The sequence below is a fragment of the Branchiostoma belcheri genome, unplaced genomic scaffold (assembly GCF_001625305.1).
Source record: "Branchiostoma belcheri isolate BF01 breed outbred unplaced genomic scaffold, Haploidv18h27 scaffold32, whole genome shotgun sequence".
Lineage (NCBI taxonomy): Eukaryota > Metazoa > Chordata > Leptocardii > Amphioxiformes > Branchiostomatidae > Branchiostoma > Branchiostoma belcheri.
This window is the reverse complement of record NW_017803932.1, coordinates 1,342,344-1,361,089: the sequence shown is the minus strand read 5'-3', so window position 1 is coordinate 1,361,089 and position 18,746 is coordinate 1,342,344. Positions and strand designations below refer to the sequence as shown.

General features: G+C 45.2%; 3 protein-coding genes across 8 annotated transcripts; all 3 read left to right on the top strand.

The window, feature by feature from the left end:
• Positions 1-2,164: 2,164 nt before the first annotated feature.
• On the top strand, positions 2,165-5,312 carry LOC109474883 (putative phosphatidylglycerol/phosphatidylinositol transfer protein DDB_G0282107). Of its 3 annotated transcripts, none has more exons than XM_019775350.1 (6): positions 2,165-2,360; positions 3,230-3,397; positions 3,575-3,667; positions 3,913-4,041; positions 4,298-4,347; positions 5,077-5,312. In XM_019775350.1, exons 2-6 carry the CDS (start codon positions 3,256-3,258, stop codon positions 5,158-5,160), a joined length of 498 nt encoding a protein of 165 aa, XP_019630909.1. In that variant the 5' UTR covers positions 2,165-2,360; positions 3,230-3,255; the 3' UTR covers positions 5,161-5,312. The 3 variants fall into 3 exon arrangements, with proteins under 3 accessions (XP_019630909.1, XP_019630907.1, XP_019630908.1); XM_019775348.1 differs by having other exon boundaries at positions 2,192-2,360; positions 3,227-3,397; XM_019775349.1 differs by lacking the exon at positions 2,165-2,360 and having other exon boundaries at positions 3,097-3,397.
• Positions 5,313-7,840: 2,528 nt separating this feature from the next.
• LOC109475043 (phosphatidylglycerol/phosphatidylinositol transfer protein-like) lies at positions 7,841-14,711 on the top strand. Of its 3 annotated transcripts, none has more exons than XM_019775586.1 (7): positions 7,841-7,927; positions 8,435-8,614; positions 8,984-9,076; positions 9,244-9,369; positions 9,751-9,803; positions 13,427-14,309; positions 14,648-14,711. In XM_019775586.1, the coding sequence occupies exons 2-6, from the start codon at positions 8,470-8,472 to the stop codon at positions 13,508-13,510; spliced, it is 501 nt and encodes a 166-aa protein (XP_019631145.1). In that variant the 5' UTR covers positions 7,841-7,927; positions 8,435-8,469; the 3' UTR covers positions 13,511-14,309; positions 14,648-14,711. The 3 variants fall into 3 exon arrangements, with proteins under 3 accessions (XP_019631145.1, XP_019631143.1, XP_019631144.1); XM_019775584.1 differs by having other exon boundaries at positions 14,609-14,693; XM_019775585.1 differs by having other exon boundaries at positions 7,850-7,927; positions 8,414-8,614; positions 14,609-14,693.
• On the top strand, positions 14,491-17,035 carry LOC109475042. Of its 2 annotated transcripts, XM_019775582.1 has the most exons (4): positions 14,491-14,834; positions 15,067-15,138; positions 15,325-15,434; positions 15,705-17,035. In XM_019775582.1, the coding sequence occupies exons 1-4, from the start codon at positions 14,589-14,591 to the stop codon at positions 15,847-15,849; spliced, it is 573 nt and encodes a 190-aa protein (XP_019631141.1). In that variant the 5' UTR covers positions 14,491-14,588; the 3' UTR covers positions 15,850-17,035. The 2 variants fall into 2 exon arrangements, with proteins under 2 accessions (XP_019631141.1, XP_019631142.1); XM_019775583.1 differs by lacking the exon at positions 15,067-15,138.
• The last annotated feature ends 1,711 nt before the right edge of the window (positions 17,036-18,746 follow it).

The window sequence follows — 18,746 nt, the reverse complement described above, 5'->3', positions numbered from 1 at the left end:
CCCTAGAGCACAGTGCATCTGTCAATGTAAAGCTAAAAAAGGTGTACTGTTCAGATATATCTATTTTACTGTACAACACTTGGATGGAATATGCTGAAAAAAGGCTTTATACTGTACTAATTATATCGTTGAACGTCAGTTAGGTCAAGATGGGAGGAGTTATGCATTGTGTTAGAGATAATAACCTACCTGTATGTCTCCCTGGAATCAGGTGCTGTATAGACTTGGGGAGGGGAGGGGAGCAATGTGAAATAAATGGTTGAAATTTGCTTGAATGAGGTTGAACCATTTGCCAGCTGGACAAGGTCCAATTTGCCCCAGCCATACACATTGTATCCATGGAAAGTCCCGAGGTTCTTTGATGGTCCATAATGGGTTTTAGATTGGCCCTATAACTACAAGAGTGCTCCATTTATTACTCTGTCCTAGATAGAGTGTGACGGACAGTGATGGAAGAAGCCGCACATTAGGAAGTACCAGGGGTCAGCAGAAACTGCACCTACATAATGGACCATACCATATGACATGGCGTGCATGCAGGCTGCCTGTGTCATGTGTGATTTCTTGTAAAAGAAATAATTGGTACTGTTTAAAAATGAAGTTACCTTCAACCCACAATAGCAACAAGCTCAGTTGAGTCCAAAGGGATTCTGATAGTAAATTGAAATTTATAGCACAGATGTATATGTAATGTCATATTATGTTCATTGATGTCAAACATAGTTTCAAACCAACATGATGCATCGTTTATTCTGATCTGATGTCAAAGTTTCAAACCTACATGATGCTATGTTTATTTTGATCTGATGACTGCAAGGTTATAACGTTAGATATTCATAGTTATTGTTTATCTTTAATGAAATGATAAGCTTAGTGGCATATCAACATGTACACAGTACTACATGATATTCATGTACTATTTACTGGCAATGACTGTTCATCAGAAAAGTGAGCTGATTTGTATGTATTTGTACTTCTTGCAGCAGCCTAGGCATAAATTATATCCGCATATACATTTTTAGGCTGGTAGGTAGGATTGGAATGTAAAAATAGGATTATAATAAGGCAAGCCACAGTTATGTGTTTAAATTGTATTGATTAGTATCTTAATTATGATATACCACCTTCTGAAGTAATGAAGGGAGACATTTGGTAATGTTTAAAGTGTTGGCACATATCCAAACTATATTATGTGTTGTAGGAATGCAGGGAAGAGTAAAAAAAAGAACTGAAATTTTCACAGAACATTAATTCACCATGTTTCATATATAAGCCATTTCACAGCATGCACATGGGTTTATGGTTCCCATATGGCACCCATGTCTTATTGATTAACGTATATTGCACAGAGGATCCATGATTGGAAAGTAAAAGTCATAAACTAGCATCTTTGTTAGCACATCTGTTCATATATAAAAACGTGTGTTGTTGATGTTAAATGTTCTATTTATTTTGCCAGGTCCCAGAATTCGATACATACATGTACATCTAAGTGAGCTAATACTAAGGGTGAAATATAGTAAAAAGGTTGTTCAACTTTTGTAGGTATTTGATAAATATATCTTTCCTCTTTGTACTACCATGTCTTCTGTGTTTATTACCTTTGCCAAGAAAGTTATGTTTTCAGGGCTGTGTGTGTGTGTGTGTGTGTGTGTGTGTGTGTGTGTGTGTGTGTGTGTGTGTATGTGTGTGTATGTTTGAATAGCTTAACTCAAGAGGTTGTGATTCTTTTTGATATTTCGTAGGTGTCGGCAAAATGAAGAAATGATTACAATATAGACCCCCTGGCAGCTTAAGATATTGCAACAGAACTTATGGCTTTTATATTTGTTCTTGACATGATGTGGTCATGGTTGATACTAGTACCTCTTGGACTTGTATATAAGTGGTACAGCTGAGGAGTTTCCCAAACGCCCGTGTCACCAGAACATTACAGATGTTTGGGTTGATAAGTCAGAAGATGGCTGTGTGTCCGTAAGCGAGGGCAGCCAGAATACAGTAGCCTGTAGTCCAGCCTTGTTAACTCTTGTCCGCTCTCCAAGATCTGCTACCTCGCCAACAAGCGAGTCTTGGTGAGCTGACTGAAGCTAACAAGGCTGACTCCAGGCTACCTGCATCTGCTTGGAGATGTAGTGTTAACCTGCAGTACGACTGTATGACACGACTGTCCGTGTGCGTCACGTGACTTCTCGTTCAGACTGAATAGGGAAGTGAAATAGAAGACGCCCCCCGTGAGTACTACATGTATGACGTAACGTTACAGGTAAACCTCACAGTTCACGTTCCCTTTCCTGTCGCCGGCAACAGAAGGTATTGTTGTCCTGCTCACCTGAGAGTCACGACGTCCCCATTCCAGACAGGTGAGACGAATTCCTTTCTTCTTTTACTTTCGATCTTCTTGGCCACACACCGTGCCACGATAACTACGTGTATGATATAAAAGGAGTAACATACAGGACTGCTACTACCAAGTTCAGGTGTACGGGCTGAGTTTAACACATTCTGCATCTGACAGAACGTACATGTACACCGATGTAGTAGTGGGTGACGACATTTTAAACAACTGTGGGTATGCTACAACATACAAAGATATACTTCTATGCGATCGGGAATGTACACAGTATGCAACGAAGCGTATATATATATATGTAATTCGTGCAGCCTTATTTTGCGAGGGATACAAATGTAGATAATATCGAATGCTGTACTGCGACGTCTATTGTCATGATTTACGTTGTAGTTCATACACGTTGGCGTAGATTCGAAAAAAAATGTCGCTTGTGTGTTGGCACCATTAAGTGTGGTTGAAATGGTCGGGAAGCTTTGAATTGACGAGCTACCTGCATATGCAGCAACAAAGAAAAACTCATTTTCGAGTCTTGCATAGAGTATTTGTACAAAATAACTAGCATCACGAAACATTTCTTTCCCAATCAACTATAGTTCCTCTTTGTCTGTTTGGTATTGTTTAGATGTTTAAATACCGAGGTGTGTTATCAATCGTAAAACGGAAGGGAACCAAAAAGCGGAACTTCCGTGTTCTGTGCGTTACGAACAGTGGATGGTTGCTGATGCAGTACTGCTTACCTCCGCCAAAGTCCCCCAATGGGACGACAAATTAGAGAAGAGGAACATTCAATCCGTGATACATCGGTTTTGAATCTGTTGACTTGGATATTACTGTTTACCATCGATATAAACTGTATGTATATTTTGTTGTTTGCAGCAGACTGACGATAGCCTTGAAAAGCAGCCATGGCAGCAGCACACCTCCTGACAGCAGTCCTGCTGGCAGTCACCGCCATACAAGCCGTCCCAGTGCCTGAAGCGTGGCTAGATGCTGATTCGTTCCTCTCAATCTTCGCCTTCAAGGGGCCTGTGCGCTGGTCTAACTGTGGTAAGTTTAATCACTTTAACAATATAACTGCATTCCTCATCCTTTTAACTTTCTTCCATCCAGTCTCTCTTTTTTTTTACTTCGTTAAATTTAGTTAGATGTGTAACGTTAGTTGTTTTACTATTGGCAGACACCACCTGTTAAAACAACAATTCATGTTCCCCTCTCCACCTACAGGCGACCCTGCCACTCAGAGCTTCAACGGAACGGTCACCCCAAACCCACCAGTCAGAGGACAGAAAGTCGCGGGCTCCATCAGCTTTGTACCAGGTATGGACAGGCCGGTTCGATAGGAATAGAACGGACAAGCAAGCAAGCGTACGAATGGAGGAATAGGGGGGAATGAAAGAAAGGCAAGAAGTAAGGGAGGAAAGAAGCAGGGAGGAAGGAGTGCGCAAGTGAATCTGTGGCAAGAGAAGGGATTTCTTTGATAGTAAACATATAACGTTACCACATTGTTTGTTATCCTCCTACAAGTGTGTGTAACTCTATGATGTTTTTACCTGTACCTGTAGACGCAGATCTGATCCGCGGAAAGATCATTCTGAATGTGTGGTATAACGGATCCCCTGCGATCCAGGTACCTTTCCCGATCTGCACACCTGGCGCCAAGGCACCGGAATACTGTCCGATGAAGAAAGGGGGTAAGTACCTTACTTTGGTTAGGGACGTCCACTTGGATGGGACGTAAAGCGCAGGTGTACATGTTTGAGGCGAGAACTTACCGATGACCTATTAGCCTGGTCTACTTTCTGTACAAAACTATGGCGTTTGCTCATTCTGCGAAAAAAAGTGAAACTTCATCATACATTGACGTTCCTTCTATTACATGTATATGTGTTCATTGCTATGATTTTAGTTACGTATATTTGATCTGCTGTACGACTGTTTATCCTACAGTGAAGGTGTCCGCTGCCAACACTGTCGCTGTGCCGAACTACCTGAAGCCGGTAAGATAAAACGTACCAATATGTACATGCTGTAATCCTGGGTACTGTCGTACAAAGCTAAAATTTTCGTATCGTACGAGTAATCTTCTGATCTGGAACTCTACCTGTCACAAACCCTCCATAAAATACCTGTAACACCAATTTGTTAAGAGATCCACTTCTCCATTTGTCGTAAAAACTTTCCCAACTTCCTCAAAATTTAAGTATAAAAATATGGGTGTTTGATAACGATACATTCGAATCCAGTTCCCCTTTTTTCATAAAGGACGTATAGCTATAGTACTGTCAAAACTTCCTAAAACTGCACTGTGACAGAAATGACTGCACGTATGTAACGATGTCCCGCTATCGTTTATCTGTTTAAATCATGTTCCCCTTTTTATTTACTAGAAAAGAACGAAACTCCTTCTGTTCCGTAAAATTTGGTCCATTTGGTGTTGCTCAGTCCATATTAACCACATCTCACCAGCTTATCATATAGATTGGTATATGGTGTCATTTTAGTCTTCCACATATATTGGAAGCATACGTGCGATGTTTAACTGTTTATGACGTGTGCATATAGATTGGTATGATGATAGTGTAGTCTGCTACACATATATTGGTAATGTATACGATGCTAACTCGTGATCAAGTGTAACTTCCTGATTTATTAGCCATGAAATGCGCGCTATTTGGAAATCTTGTGTCTCATACTTTTTTTTCATTTTGGCGCATGCACCCTTACAGGGACACTACAATGGCACCGCCATCTTGCTGAATCAGGACAACCATCAGATTCTGTGTGTTCAGGCTGAGGGAGACCTGGCCTAGCACCAAGGGAGCCAGCCCTCATGTCTCTATTGCTCTTGGGTTATTTGGGAATTGCAGGAACATTCCCTATTCAGGAGAGCTAGAGTAAACGTTTAAGAAGCTTACAAGCTTCTAGAATAAACTGCTAGAATAAAGTATTCATTATTATCACACATTTTTGGCTTCTGTGTTTATTCAATGGACAAACCTGCGCCTAAACTATTTTTAGGCTTACAAGTATTCGAATAAACTTGTACATATGTGCTATATATCACGTGCACTCAAGATTGTGATAATCAATAGATAAGGCTTTTTAATGTCTTAAAAGACCATTCATCGTCTAACATTGAAGAAAAAAAAAGTGGACTAAAATTTGACCAAAAGAGTATTTGGCACTTAAAGGTTGTTTCAGTTTGATACGTCCTGCGCACAAATGATAACTCCGGCAAAGTATGCTTTATTTTAAACATTTCTACCCTTGACAGCATAGAATGTCATAGATAACAGAAGCAGCATATATGTGACTGTAATTTCTGCTGAGTTTGGTTTGTTACCATTACCTTGCACTTACCATCAAATGGCCGAGTGGCCACGAGGGCACGAGGTCCGATTCCTGGCATTTCTGGCTAGACAATCACATTGTGTCCTTAAGGCCCGGTCACACTGGCGGAACTTTGCTGGAGCGTTGCTTGAACGGTGAATAAAATTCGTCACCGCTCGAAACCGCTCACCACCGCTAAACAGAAGTTGGCCCCCGTTAAAGCAACGCCGTGTACGCCCGGCCACCGCTGACGTTTCTGGAGGGGCCCTCCTACCGCTCCGAAAGTTTTGAGCTGCACAAAATATTGCGAGCGGTGAGGAGGGGGAAATTTTCCGCTCCGGCAAAGTTCACCCCCGCTCCACCAACGCCCAGTCAAAGTTTGGCATCGCTAGACGCAAGTTCGTGGACGCTTGGGTCCGCTAGGCCAACGCAGAAATCTTGAACGCTTGACCACCGCTGCTTCGCCAGCGTTGCCCGGGCGGCGATTAAACGTTGCACAAACGTTGCACAAACTTCGTTGGAGCGGTTGCAAGCGTTTTACGAGCGGACACGTGGTTGCTGGAACGGTGTCAGGCGTTGAAGCAGCGATCCATGTCGGCAATGAACTTTGGTTTGGCGTTGGTATAGAGGTGTCGGAGCGGGACCAGAATTTGGCTATAAGTACGGTGAGAAATGGACCAGGTGCTCATTTGGAATCGAGCTACCGTTGAGTTCAGGCCTTATCTATATCGAATTTGCTCGAAGTTACAGTAAAACTGTATCACCCTGGATGCTGAGAGACTTGCTATGATTGGTGCACTAGTGTGCAATTATTTTGGGGCCACACGTAAAATGTTCAAAGAGGGGTCACACGGGCAATCACTTTATTGGGGTCACAGGGGAAATTTGCAATCTGCAAAGTTTTATTTTCATTATCAATTAAATAACGTAGTCAAGAATAGATTAACAAAATGATGTTTATTAAAGCTATAAGTCCCCCCACACACAGAACAGAACTTGTACTACTACAAAACGATCCGTTCAACTCCGTAGTCACAAGCGGTATGCCGCTAAACCGCATGCGCAGAACTCCGCTATACCAACGCTTGCGTCACCGCTATACCAACGTTCGCTACCGCTAAACCAACGCTAAAGCAACGCCGGCTTCAACGGTACACCGCTAAGTCAACGCCCGTGTTTTTATTTTTTTCCCCACATTTTGGGCGCGGTGACGAGCGTTGTCGAAATTCGGACCCCGTCCCTACCGTTAAAGGAACGCTCCAGCAAAGTTCGGCCAGTGTGACCGGGCCTTTAATAGGTAAGGAAATTTCCTCATTCAACCAAAGACATGGTATAATGCCCAGGGGTAAGATAAAATTGGTACCTGACTTCGGTTAAGGAGTCTGGAATGGGTGGTGGAAAGGAGAGGGATGGGATCCGTCTTCCAATACCGTGCTCTATCACAGTGGGCTGAGTGGAGTGACAACCCATTGCCCCGTCGACCTGAAAAATCCTATAGGATCTTACGTCCTCGCTTTGTGCTATCATATTTGTACTAATCCAATGCGATTTCAGAGCAGCAAAACTGGAAATATTCTGAATAAGGCAATCTTTATAATATTGACACATGATACTTCACATTAGCACTTTTCAATCAGTATTTCATACTTTTGGGTATTTAAAACTGCAGAAACAAGCCCCAAGATGAGTCCTTTATTTTATGGGTGGTACCCTAAAAATCAGCCAAGGGCCCTTCCAGTAACCATTTCCCGTCAGAATTTTGGGTATTTTTGCTCCTTGATGGTCAATATACATTGGGATAGTGGGGTTTCAACTCAGTATGTAGATAAATGACGAGAATATTGACTTTGAAAAATCGGGTCTCCAAGCATTGGATGCTTTTAAAAAGCACTGCCAGAAAATACATACTATTAATGGTCTATCGAGTTTTTGGTTCGGCTACGTGGATCGGTAAAGTAGTTGTGTGGGGTATAACATCAAAACTCCACCAATATAAGTTTTCTCTTGGAATAAGCCGACGTTAAACTATCTGGCAACACTCAGTACGATTACTTTACTGCTGACACCATCGAAACTAACCCATTCATCATAACCACATTTTACGGGGACGGAATGCAGAAGTCTGACCTGTGACATATTAGGAAATGTCACTTAGGTAAAGTTCTTTCAGTTCCTGTTCTGCATTCAAGGCAGTCAACAGGACTCTAGTTCACATCGCCCCTCTAAATTGGATGCGTAACCTGTAAGGTAAGAAAATTCTTTCTTTTATACAGTCTAAATTCTCGAGTTTTCAAAGACATAAGACAAAATGAAAGGGTCGTAAAAAGCAAGCAGAAGACGTCTCTTCCTAGGACGTATCATAGTGAACGGACGGGGACAGTTTTGTGTGAGTTCTCCAAAGCAATGGCGTGCACGTGTTTGCTTATGTAATGGTTAACTTGAGCTAGCTAACCTATGCTTTAGTAAAGAGACACATGTACATAAACTAAACTATAGTACATGTAACACCGATCCATGGGGACTTTGATAGGAGCGAAAGTTCGTTGATTGTGGACAACTTGTTATTGCAACTTGATGTGCCAAGATACCAAGCTAAAAAAATAATATGTCATCGATATATCACGTATCACATATATGAGACGAAAAATGGCGATAACCTTTCGGGGTAAACGCATTTCTATTTGTGTTGAGCAACATCTATCACAAACGTGATATGGACAATGTATGTTCTAAGTGACGATATTTTCTTGAAAGCGAGACTTCCTCTCAGCTGAAGGTTAACCATCACCATGGCAACGTGTCAGACAAGGCTGTCCCACCTGGTTGTCATGCTCTCTGTGGTAACCATGGTGATGACTGCGCCACAAGGGAAGCTAAGCCTGGAAGCTGTGCTGTCGTTTGCTGCTAACAACACCTTTACCTGGCAAAATTGTGGTAGGTTGAACTAATTAATTAAACCTCAATTAATACATTCACTAGTATAGTACAGAACCTTAGACTTAATTACTTGATATATTCTTCTGATTTTAATAGATTTTATAGATCTTCTCAGATCTCTTCCTTTTTTTCATAGATTACCGTATCCTAAGTGATAGTGGTTACGTGTGATGTTACGTATTACTAATATATATGTTAATTGATAAGCATTTCGTAACATGATGAATGTTTCAAAGAACTTAACTACGTATCACAAAGATCGTGCTTCTTATCTGTTATGCGAAAATAAAATTAGCATGTTTTTAAAAAGACATGCTAACTTTAAAATTGATTCAATGTCCTAGTCTCCCAGTGTTCCGTTTTCAGGTGACCCTGTGACACAAAGCTTCAACGCCACAATGGAGCCGAATCCGCCGGTGAGAGGACAGAATTTTCAAGTCGGCATTACGTTTGTACCAGGTAAAATTTACCCTCTATGATAAGTGTGTTTTTTTAGTGTTTCGAATCCCACCGCTGCCACCATTGTGAAGCTATGGGAAAGCGGAATGACACTGATTAGTATACTCTCTTAAATCCATATTTGTGCGCTTTTGATCACCGTGTTTTGGATGACTTTTGTATCGTAGATGCTGATCTGACGAGCGGGAAAGTTGACGTGGACTTTTGGCACAACTATCGACCTTCGTTCGCCATTCCCTACCCCATCTGTAAGAAAGGCATCACAGAAGAACACTGTCCTATGAAGAAAGGAGGTGCTAATCATATTTTCAAAACTTCTTACGCGATACTTTTAGATAATGTGCCATGCAATCACTGTGTGTCTTATATTAGTATCACCAGCTTCAGGGGTGGGTAAATTATCTAAGGGGCACTGTACCTGTACATTACAAAAAAAGTAGTATGCTGGTCATTGCTGTCCTTATTTTGATAGTCTTAATGGTATGTAGGTTCTAGTCTCTTTAGCAGACTCTACGACATTTTTGCTTATATAAATGCTGTTCAGAGGCTAATATTGCCCACAATAAGTCATCGACAATAAAATGATATTATAAGCAAAAAGCCCCAATCGTAGAGCATGCTAAGGAGACTATATATGTTCTAACCCCTAACTAAGACATTTTTCTTTTATCTAGTCCCGGAGACCATAAAGAGTAGACCGCAGGTGTTTCCGATGCACATCGAACCGGTAGGTTGGGTGATAAACTATCGACTACTTCTTTGCAGAGTAATTCAAAGTGTGGGGGCAAGGATGAGGATCAGGGAGGGCTACCAGTGGGGGCAAGGATGAAGATCAGGGAGGGCTACCAGTGGGGGCAAGGATGAAGATCAGGGAGGGCTACGAGTGGGGGCAAGGATGAGGATCAGGGAGGGCTACGAGTGGGGGCAAGGATGAAGATCAGGGAGGGCTACGAGTGGGGGCAAGGATGAAGATCAGGGAGGGCTACCAGTGGGGGCAAGGATGAAGATCAGGGAGGGCTACGAGTAGGGGCAAGGATGAGGATCAGGGAGGGCTACGAGTGGGGGCAAGGAAGAAGATCAGGGAGGGCTACCAGTGGGGGCAAGGATGAAGATCAGGGAGGGCTACCAATGGGGTCAAGGATGAGGATCAGGGAGGGCTACGAGTGGGGGCAAAGATGAAGATCAGAGAGGGCTACGAGTGGGGGCAAGGATGAAGATCAGGGAGGGCTACCAGTGGGGGCAAGGATGAAGATCAGGGAGGGTTACGAGTGGGGGCAAGGATGAGGATCAGGGAGGGCTACGAGTGGGGGCAAGGATGAGGATCAGGGAGGGCTACGAGTGGGGGCAAGAATCAAGATCAGGGAGGGCTACGAGTGGGGGCAAGGATGAGGATCAGGGTGGGCTACCAGTGGGGGCAAGGATGAAGATCAGGGAGGTCTACGAGTGGGGGCAAGGATATGGATCAGGGAGGGCTACGAGTGAAGGCAAGGATGAAGATCAGGGAGGGCTACCAGTGGGGGCAAGGAAGAAGATCAGGGAGGGCTACGAGTGGGGACAAGGATGAGGATCAGGGAGGGCTACGAATGGGGGCAAGGATGAGGATCAGGTAGGGCTACGAGTGGGGGCAAGGATGAAGATCAGGAAGGGCTACCAGTGGGGGCAAGGATGAGGATCAGGGAGGGCTACGAGTGGGGGCAAGGATGAGGATCAGGGAGGGCTACCAGTGGGGGCAAGGATGAAGATCAGGGAGGGCTACCAGTGGGGGCAAGGATGAAGATCAGGGAGGGCTACCAGTGGGGGCAAGGATGAAGATCAGGGAGGGCTACGAGTGGGGGCAAGGATGAAGATCAGGGAGGGCTACCAGTGGGGGCAAGGATGAAGATCAGGGAGGGCTACGAGTGGGGGCAAGGATGAAGATCAGGGAGGGCTACGAGTGGGGGCAAGGATGAAGATCAGGGAGGGCTACGAGTGGGGGCAAGGATGAAGATCAGGGAGGGCTACGAGTGGGGGCAAGGATGAAGATCAGGGAGGGCTACGAGTGGGGGCAAGGATGAAGATCAGGGAGGGCTACGAGTGGGGGCAAGGATGAAGATCAGGGAGGGCTACGAGTGGGGGCAAGGATGAAGATCAGGGAGGGCTACGAGTGGGGGCAAGGATGAAGATCAGGGAGGGCTACGAGTGGGGGCAAGGATGAAGATCAGGGAGGGCTACGAGTGGGGGCAAGGATGAAGATCAGGGAGGGCTACGAGTGGGGGCAAGGATGAAGATCAGGGAGGGCTACGAGTGGGGGCAAGGATGAAGATCAGGGAGGGCTACGAGTGGGGGCAAGGATGAAGATCAGGGAGGGCTACGAGTGGGGGCAAGGATGAAGATCAGGGAGGGCTACGAGTGGGGGCAAGGATGAAGATCAGGGAGGGCTACGAGTGGGGGCAAGGATGAAGATCAGGGAGGGCTACGAGTGGGGGCAAGGATGAAGATCAGGGAGGGCTACGAGTGGGGGCAAGGATGAAGATCAGGGAGGGCTACGAGTGGGGGCAAGGATGAAGATCAGGGAGGGCTACGAGTGGGGGCAAGGATGAAGATCAGGGAGGGCTACGAGTGGGGGCAAGGATGAAGATCAGGGAGGGCTACGAGTGGGGGCAAGGATGAAGATCAGGGAGGGCTACGAGTGGGGGCAAGGATGAAGATCAGGGAGGGCTACGAGTGGGGGCAAGGATGAGGATCAGGGAGGGCTACGAGTGGGGGCAAGGATGAAGATCAGGGAGGGCTACGAGTGGGGGCAAGGATGAAGATCAGGGAGGGCTACGAGTGGGGGCAAGGATGAAGATCAGGGAGGGCTACGAGTGGGGGCAAGGATGAAGATCAGGGAGGGCTACGAGTGGGGGCAAGGATGAAGATCAGGGAGGGCTACGAGTGGGGGCAAGGATGAAGATCAGGGAGGGCTACGAGTGGGGGCAAGGATGAAGATCAGGGAGGGCTACGAGTGGGGGCAAGGATGAAGATCAGGGAGGGCTACGAGTGGGGGCAAGGATGAAGATCAGGGAGGGCTACGAGTGGGGGCAAGGATGAAGATCAGGGAGGGCTACGAGTGGGGGCAAGGATGAAGATCAGGGAGGGCTACGAGTGGGGGCAAGGATGAAGATCAGGGAGGGCTACGAGTGGGGGCAAGGATGAAGATCAGGGAGGGCTACGAGTGGGGGCAAGGATGAGGATCAGGGAGGGCTACGAGTGGGGGCAAGGATGAGGATCAGGGAGGGCTACCAGTGGAGGCAAGGATGAAGATCAGGGAGGGCTATCAGTGAGGGGCAAGGATGAGGATCAGGGAGGGCTACGAGTGGGGGCAAGGATGAGGATCAGGGAGGGCTACCAGTGGGGGCAAGGATGAAGATCAGGGAGGGCTACGAGTGGGGGCAAGGATGAAGATCAGGGAGGGCTACGAGTGGGGGCAAGGATGAAGATCAGGGAGGGCTACCAGTGGGGGCAAGGATGAGGATCAGGGAGGGCTACCAGTGGGGGCAAGGATGAAGATCAGGGAGGGCGACCAGTGGGGGGCAAGGATGAAGATCAGGGAGGGCTACCAGTGGGGGCAAGGAAGAAGATCAGCAGGGAGGGCTACTACTGGAGGCAAGGATGAAGATCAGGGAGGGCTACCAGTGGGGGGCAAGGATGAGGATCAGGGAGGGCTACCAGTGGAGGCAAGGATGAAGATCAGGGAGGCTACCAGTGGGGGCAAGGATGAGGATCAGGGAGGGCTACGAGTGGGGGCAAGGATCAGGGAGGGCCTTCAGTGGGGGCAGGATCAGGGAGGGCCTTCAGTGGGGGCAGGATCAGGGAGGGCTACGAGTGGGGGTAGGATCAGGGAGGGCTACGAGTGGGGGCAGGATCAGGGAGGGCCTACGAGTGGGGGCAGGATCAGGGAGGGCCTCGAGTGGGGGCAAGGATGAGGGAGGGCTACGAGTGGGGGCAGGATCAGGGAGGGCTACGAGTGGGGTCAAGGATAAGGATCAGGGAGGGCTACGAGTGGGGGCAAGGATGAGGATCAGGGAGGGCTACGAGTGGGGGCAAGGATGAAGATCAGGGAGGGCTACCAGTGGGGGGCAAGGATGAAGATCAGGGAGGGCTACGAGTGGGGGCAAGGATGAGGATCAGGGAGGGCTACCAGTGGGGGCAAGGTTGAGGATCAGGGAGGGCTACGAGTGGGGGCAAGGATGAAGATCAGGGAGGGCTACGAGACCATTTGGGAATCAAAATTCTCACAGTGCGTAATTCGATTCAGTGGTCTTTTACAATTTCTCTGATCGCAACTACGCAAACACATTCACACGTTACCTAACTTGTGTGTCCTCCCAGGGCCACTATAACGCCACCGCCACTCTCGTGAACCAGGCCGGCCATCAGATGCTGTGCCTCACGATGGAGGGAGACCTGAAGTAGGGAGAGAAGCCTGAGAGACGACGGCCTCTGCACGATAATACATACAGTCTAATGTGCCTAATAAAACAGACTGTTAAGAAAAGTCAACGTGAAAATGTATACGCTTGACACTATGGACTGAAATATATGTATATATAATTTACTACTATAATCGGTATTACGTGGTTTATGCTTTCAATGTCAGAAATTTTCCAGTCAAACTTCTTGATATTTTGAGTGTAATTTAGAGACTCAAATGATGTCGCAAAGACTCGGCTGACGTCACCAAATAAGACTAGAGAAACTGAAATGAAATCGAAAAGAGTGTCGTTCATGATTGTGTTGTTCACAAACGTGTTGGTCTTTCAAGAATTTTTTTTCACATTGTGTACCCAAAGCCTTTATACTGCTTAAAATCAATTCCTCTTCACAAATAGTGGACAAATTGTCTCCCTCTTCAGTTATTCTTTAACATATCACAAGTTACTGAATTGGCGTTGCCTTAGCATGTAGAATTATTTCCCGTTGTAACAAAATTAGCACCTCAACCAATGATGACATAGCAATTAGAGATTCGACCAATGAGAGAGTGACTGTATGTCTGTGCTGTATATTTGCATTTGTACGTTTTGACGGAGGTGGGCGTGGCTATGGATTGGTGAGAGGCTAGCAGCTGTTACCGTGGACAGACCCATAACTTCCTCTGTAGTCAGACTGAACAAAAGAGCTGCGCAGGTGTGTGTTAGCAGGGGACCAACCGTTGTTGCTGCCCAGTGGAGTTTTCTGTACTTCATCCTACACGTACCTTTTCTTTCCCAAGGTAACACAAATGTCTTCACTTCCTCTTAAAACGTTCATATATATATACATATATGGAATATGATATGATCAACAATATGCTTAAAGTAACGTTATCGTAAATCTACGCAATAAAAACATAGATGAAGCATATCCGCGAACCGTCCCCTTCTAGAAACGGTTCTCCCGTAGCAGACATTGTCGGAAAATTCTTAGTTGTGTCAATGACAAGATTAGAACTCATCTATCTATCTATCTACACCAAAGTCGTTTTTGTAGATCTTTGTAGTCAGTGACAACCATGGATACTGCTACATCTAGATCAGGTCCTAAGATTTCGACCGGTTATTTGAGGGGCAGAAGATCTTTAACGGGAGGAAAAGACAAGAAAGCCTCCGTGGGCGGCGACAAACGCCTGTCGGCGAGCTCCCGGGACAGGCGGGCGTCCGCTGACGCGGCAGAGAGGCGGGGCCAGGGGGATGTCGGCAGGTGGGCAAGTTCTGAGGAGAAACGGATTTCGTCTGTGACCGGAAAGCAAACGAAACAGGTAACTGTCTTTACTTCTGTCCTGATCGTTTACATAGTGTTAGATCTCCAAAGGTAAACACCAAAAGGCCAATCTTTCTTCCAGAATCTAACTGTCATTTGCTAAAGGGACATTTGGACATTGCAAAGTGAAAACATACATCTGATGTACGTATATTAAATGCAAAGTGCATGTATGTATCATTGAACTTTCGGCAGATGGCGCTTCAGTGCGGTTTGTTTTTCTGTTTCAGGAAACGAAGAAAGACTCGGTAGTAGATTCGATGAGCGTAAGCCAAGAAGTGTGCGATAGAATAAACAATGAGGTGAACATCTTCCAGTACGCATTACATATGACATTATCCTGTGTAAGGCGTTGTAAGCCGACATAAATCTTAATACTTTGTCAAGTTTTTTTGTTGTTGTTCTGCACATTTCTGTCATGCAATTGTGTTCCAAATGCCATGTTTCTTAATCATCATACTTTTTTTCGTTCCTTACTGTCGTCTCAGATCATGTCAGACGACGACATTCAGAAGGATATTGCGGAGCTACAGGAGGGTCTTCTCACCCTGCGGGTCATGTTAACGGACCTACAGGACATACGGGCCACGAGGGACAGGTACCGAAGTTCATGTACTGATCATAACCTTCAGCATAATGGACAAACGCGTTCGCATTCACTTCATACGACTTGACACTACATACGCTCAGATATTTCGTTGCCCATTCATTTAGCTTCTAATGTACACAGTAAATACGTCATTTTGTTGTTTATTATAGCACATTCTTCTACATGTACGTGGACGAGACAAGTAATATTACAGTTTTCTGTTTGGATTGAAAACTTTAATATCAGTGTTTAAAGTGCTAGCGTTTGCCGTTCTAACAGGACCCGTGGAGTGCGGGGTGTGGTGCTGGGTGTGGCGGACTTGGCGGCCTCCCTCAGCCGGGAGCAGGCGGTCTGGATCCCGTTCGTGTCGTCATCACTGATCGTCCTGCTGCTCTGTCAACTCGTGCGACTCTTCTTCCGCTGACATCATATACATCTACTTCATATGATATTCATATATATCCAAATATTCATATTTGGTTATTATAAGTGTACTCAGTATGTCAACCTATTATAGGATATTCTTCTTTAACGTACTGAATCTCCATATGGCTATTTTGCACAAACATTAACGTTAAAACAACTTTTGTTTACTCTCCACACCTTCATAAAGCAACATCAAGTTTAAACAGTAAATGGCAGTAAAGGGACATCGGTTGTGCTGCTATTCTTTTGTACTGACGTTTGTTCGTGCTATCTGCGCACCTGCTACGTTTTTGTCCTTGGTGCCGAAAAGTCTCCCACTGAGTCTTCCGAAAGAAAGTGGAAGCTTGTTGATCCACCGTCAGTCTCGACTCTTCATCTTTTGTCATCCTCAACTGAGTCAAGGTGAAGCATGATGCTTTTTTCAAGTGTAGAAATGTGTGCTTCGCTAGGCCTCGCGTATTTAGCCAAGCACACCGAGTCAACCCTACCCTTCCTGATGTATGTTTTTTGGGCGTATCCTCTTACCTGGATGTCTATATCCTTCACCGCGAAGTGACGTCTATCTGGTTTGCCTTGAGTTGCAGCCTTTCGGTAGAATACTTTTTCGACATCGTTTTCTACAACATTTCCAGCACAATGTCTACTACAGGAATGACAACACATATTTGTGTAGCTTGTCGACTATTTGTGAAAGTGTTTTTATAAAGAAAAATGTCGCAGTTAGCTGATAAACCACGTTACAACGGGCTCATTTATACATGTAAAGGATTCGTATCATTTCAATGCCTAACGCTTGACTCTAAGAGATGAAATCGCTATGAGCGAAATTACACATAGTTTAAAGTCCAGTGTATGCAACACACCTGTTAAGCCCTCCAAACTGTAGACCTGATGTGCTCTCAAGTTACATTCATAGGTCATTGGAGGTGAAATATTTCGGATAAATGACGTTCTACGGAAGGTTTTTCAGCCAAAAGGACTAATTTAACACAGACAGGCTAAATATGGCTCTTATTAGCGGCTGTACTGTATACACGTTCGTACTGTATATTCGTTATCAATCGTTTGTTGGAGCTTTTGTTTATTCATGAATACACAATACATGTACAACTCAATACTGGCCGCTTTTCATTGAGACCATGATAGCCTGTTGCCCAAACCATTTAGCTGCCAATTCTCTTACGTCCTTTCCTGAGAGATCGAAAGAGACTTTGCAGCTAAAATAGAAGAGTCATCGTTACACATCATTCATCAATCCAGGTCTTATCTTACCAAATGCCAGCTAATTATTTTGCTTGTCTATTGAGCCTTCAGCTTCCTGTTGTTGCCCATCTACAATGTTTTAACATCTACAAATTCTATGGGTTGAAATGGATGCGTCACTTTATATTTACCTACCCTGCTAAGTCCTCTAACAAATCATTGACCGTTTGGACAATTTTAATTATTTCCTTCAGCCAGAGAGGGGTCATGGTGAAGACTGCCGCTGACCAGACCCTACCCAGGCCCTGACCCTACCCGTGATGCAGTCTAGTCTATTCTTGGCCCAGACGACTAATCATCCTGTTCCTCTGTTTGGTACGTGGTACAGGCGGTTAGGTCACACAGAGTAGCGGAGACGAACATGTACTGCAGTCTGGTCTGTACGGAAGCGTGTTCTTCACGTCGTCTGGGTGAGATCTCCGGATCATCAAAATGTAAAACACGTGTATTTGTGGTGAACCTACACGTGTCGTTTGGACAGATGCAGAGATTACTAGTACTGTGTTCATTTCTGTGTATTACATGCGTTTTCTAGGCATTTTGTGCGTCGACTTTCTGATGGTTTGGTCTCTTCACTTAATAGGAGGACGTAGAAAATGAAATAAGCGACAGACGATGAAGCGAACCCTATATAGCTACTGCTTGAAGATCAATCCTCGCTGAGACAATGACCTAGCGGGCAATTACTGTAATTCTTACTGTACAAAACAAAGATGAAAACAATGCAGTATACACTGACCCAATTCTGATGAGGTTTTATTGTACTTTAATGATCCAATAAACTTGGCATAAACTTGTGAACGCTCCGCATCCCTTCCCGTCTGCCACCTGTGTTCACTTATAACTTGAGTCAAATCTGAGTTTCCGTTTGTCGGTTGCTGTCTTTCAAATGACAGGAACTGAAAAAGACAGACTGTAGAAATCCACCACTACTTTACCAAGTATACACCAGACGTACACGGGAGAGAGAGTAGAAGTATTTGGGGAAGTGGTGCGTACAGGGAGCTCCAGGTTGGACTTAATCAGGTCATCAAAGATCTTGTTAGCGGGAAACGGGGGAAGCCTTTTGACCCGACTGTGCCAGCCTCCCGCTCCGTGGGAATTCCCGTCCGTTGGCTTGGCTCCAATCAGTTGATTTGTGGGGTTTCGGCGTCGGGCTCGCTACGGGAGAGATTACTAGATAGACCTGTTGCTCTAGGTAGCCCTTCTGCACCAGTTATATGTGCAGTATTTCATCCTGTCAGGAGTTTGCTTTGAATTACAGTCGTATTCACAACATAAGCCCCCCTCCCCAAGTGGAGGGGGTGATATCTATAAACCCAGGCCTTTTTCAGTTTTTGTACACGCACCTTCTCTCATCTATTCAATCAAAATTTTATTTGTATTTTATGGTGAGTATTTATTTAGTCTGTATCATACTGTTTATTATCGCGTGTAGTTTTCAAAAACATTGGACATAAAATCAGTAAACAGCCAGGCCTTTTTCAGTTTTGTACACCCACCTTCTCACGTCATCACCTCCATTCATTCAAAATTTTATTTCTATTCCGTGGTATGTATTTATTTAGTCTGTATCGTACATCATACATGCATACTGTGTATTATTGTGTAGTTTTTAAAAACAAATGCGAC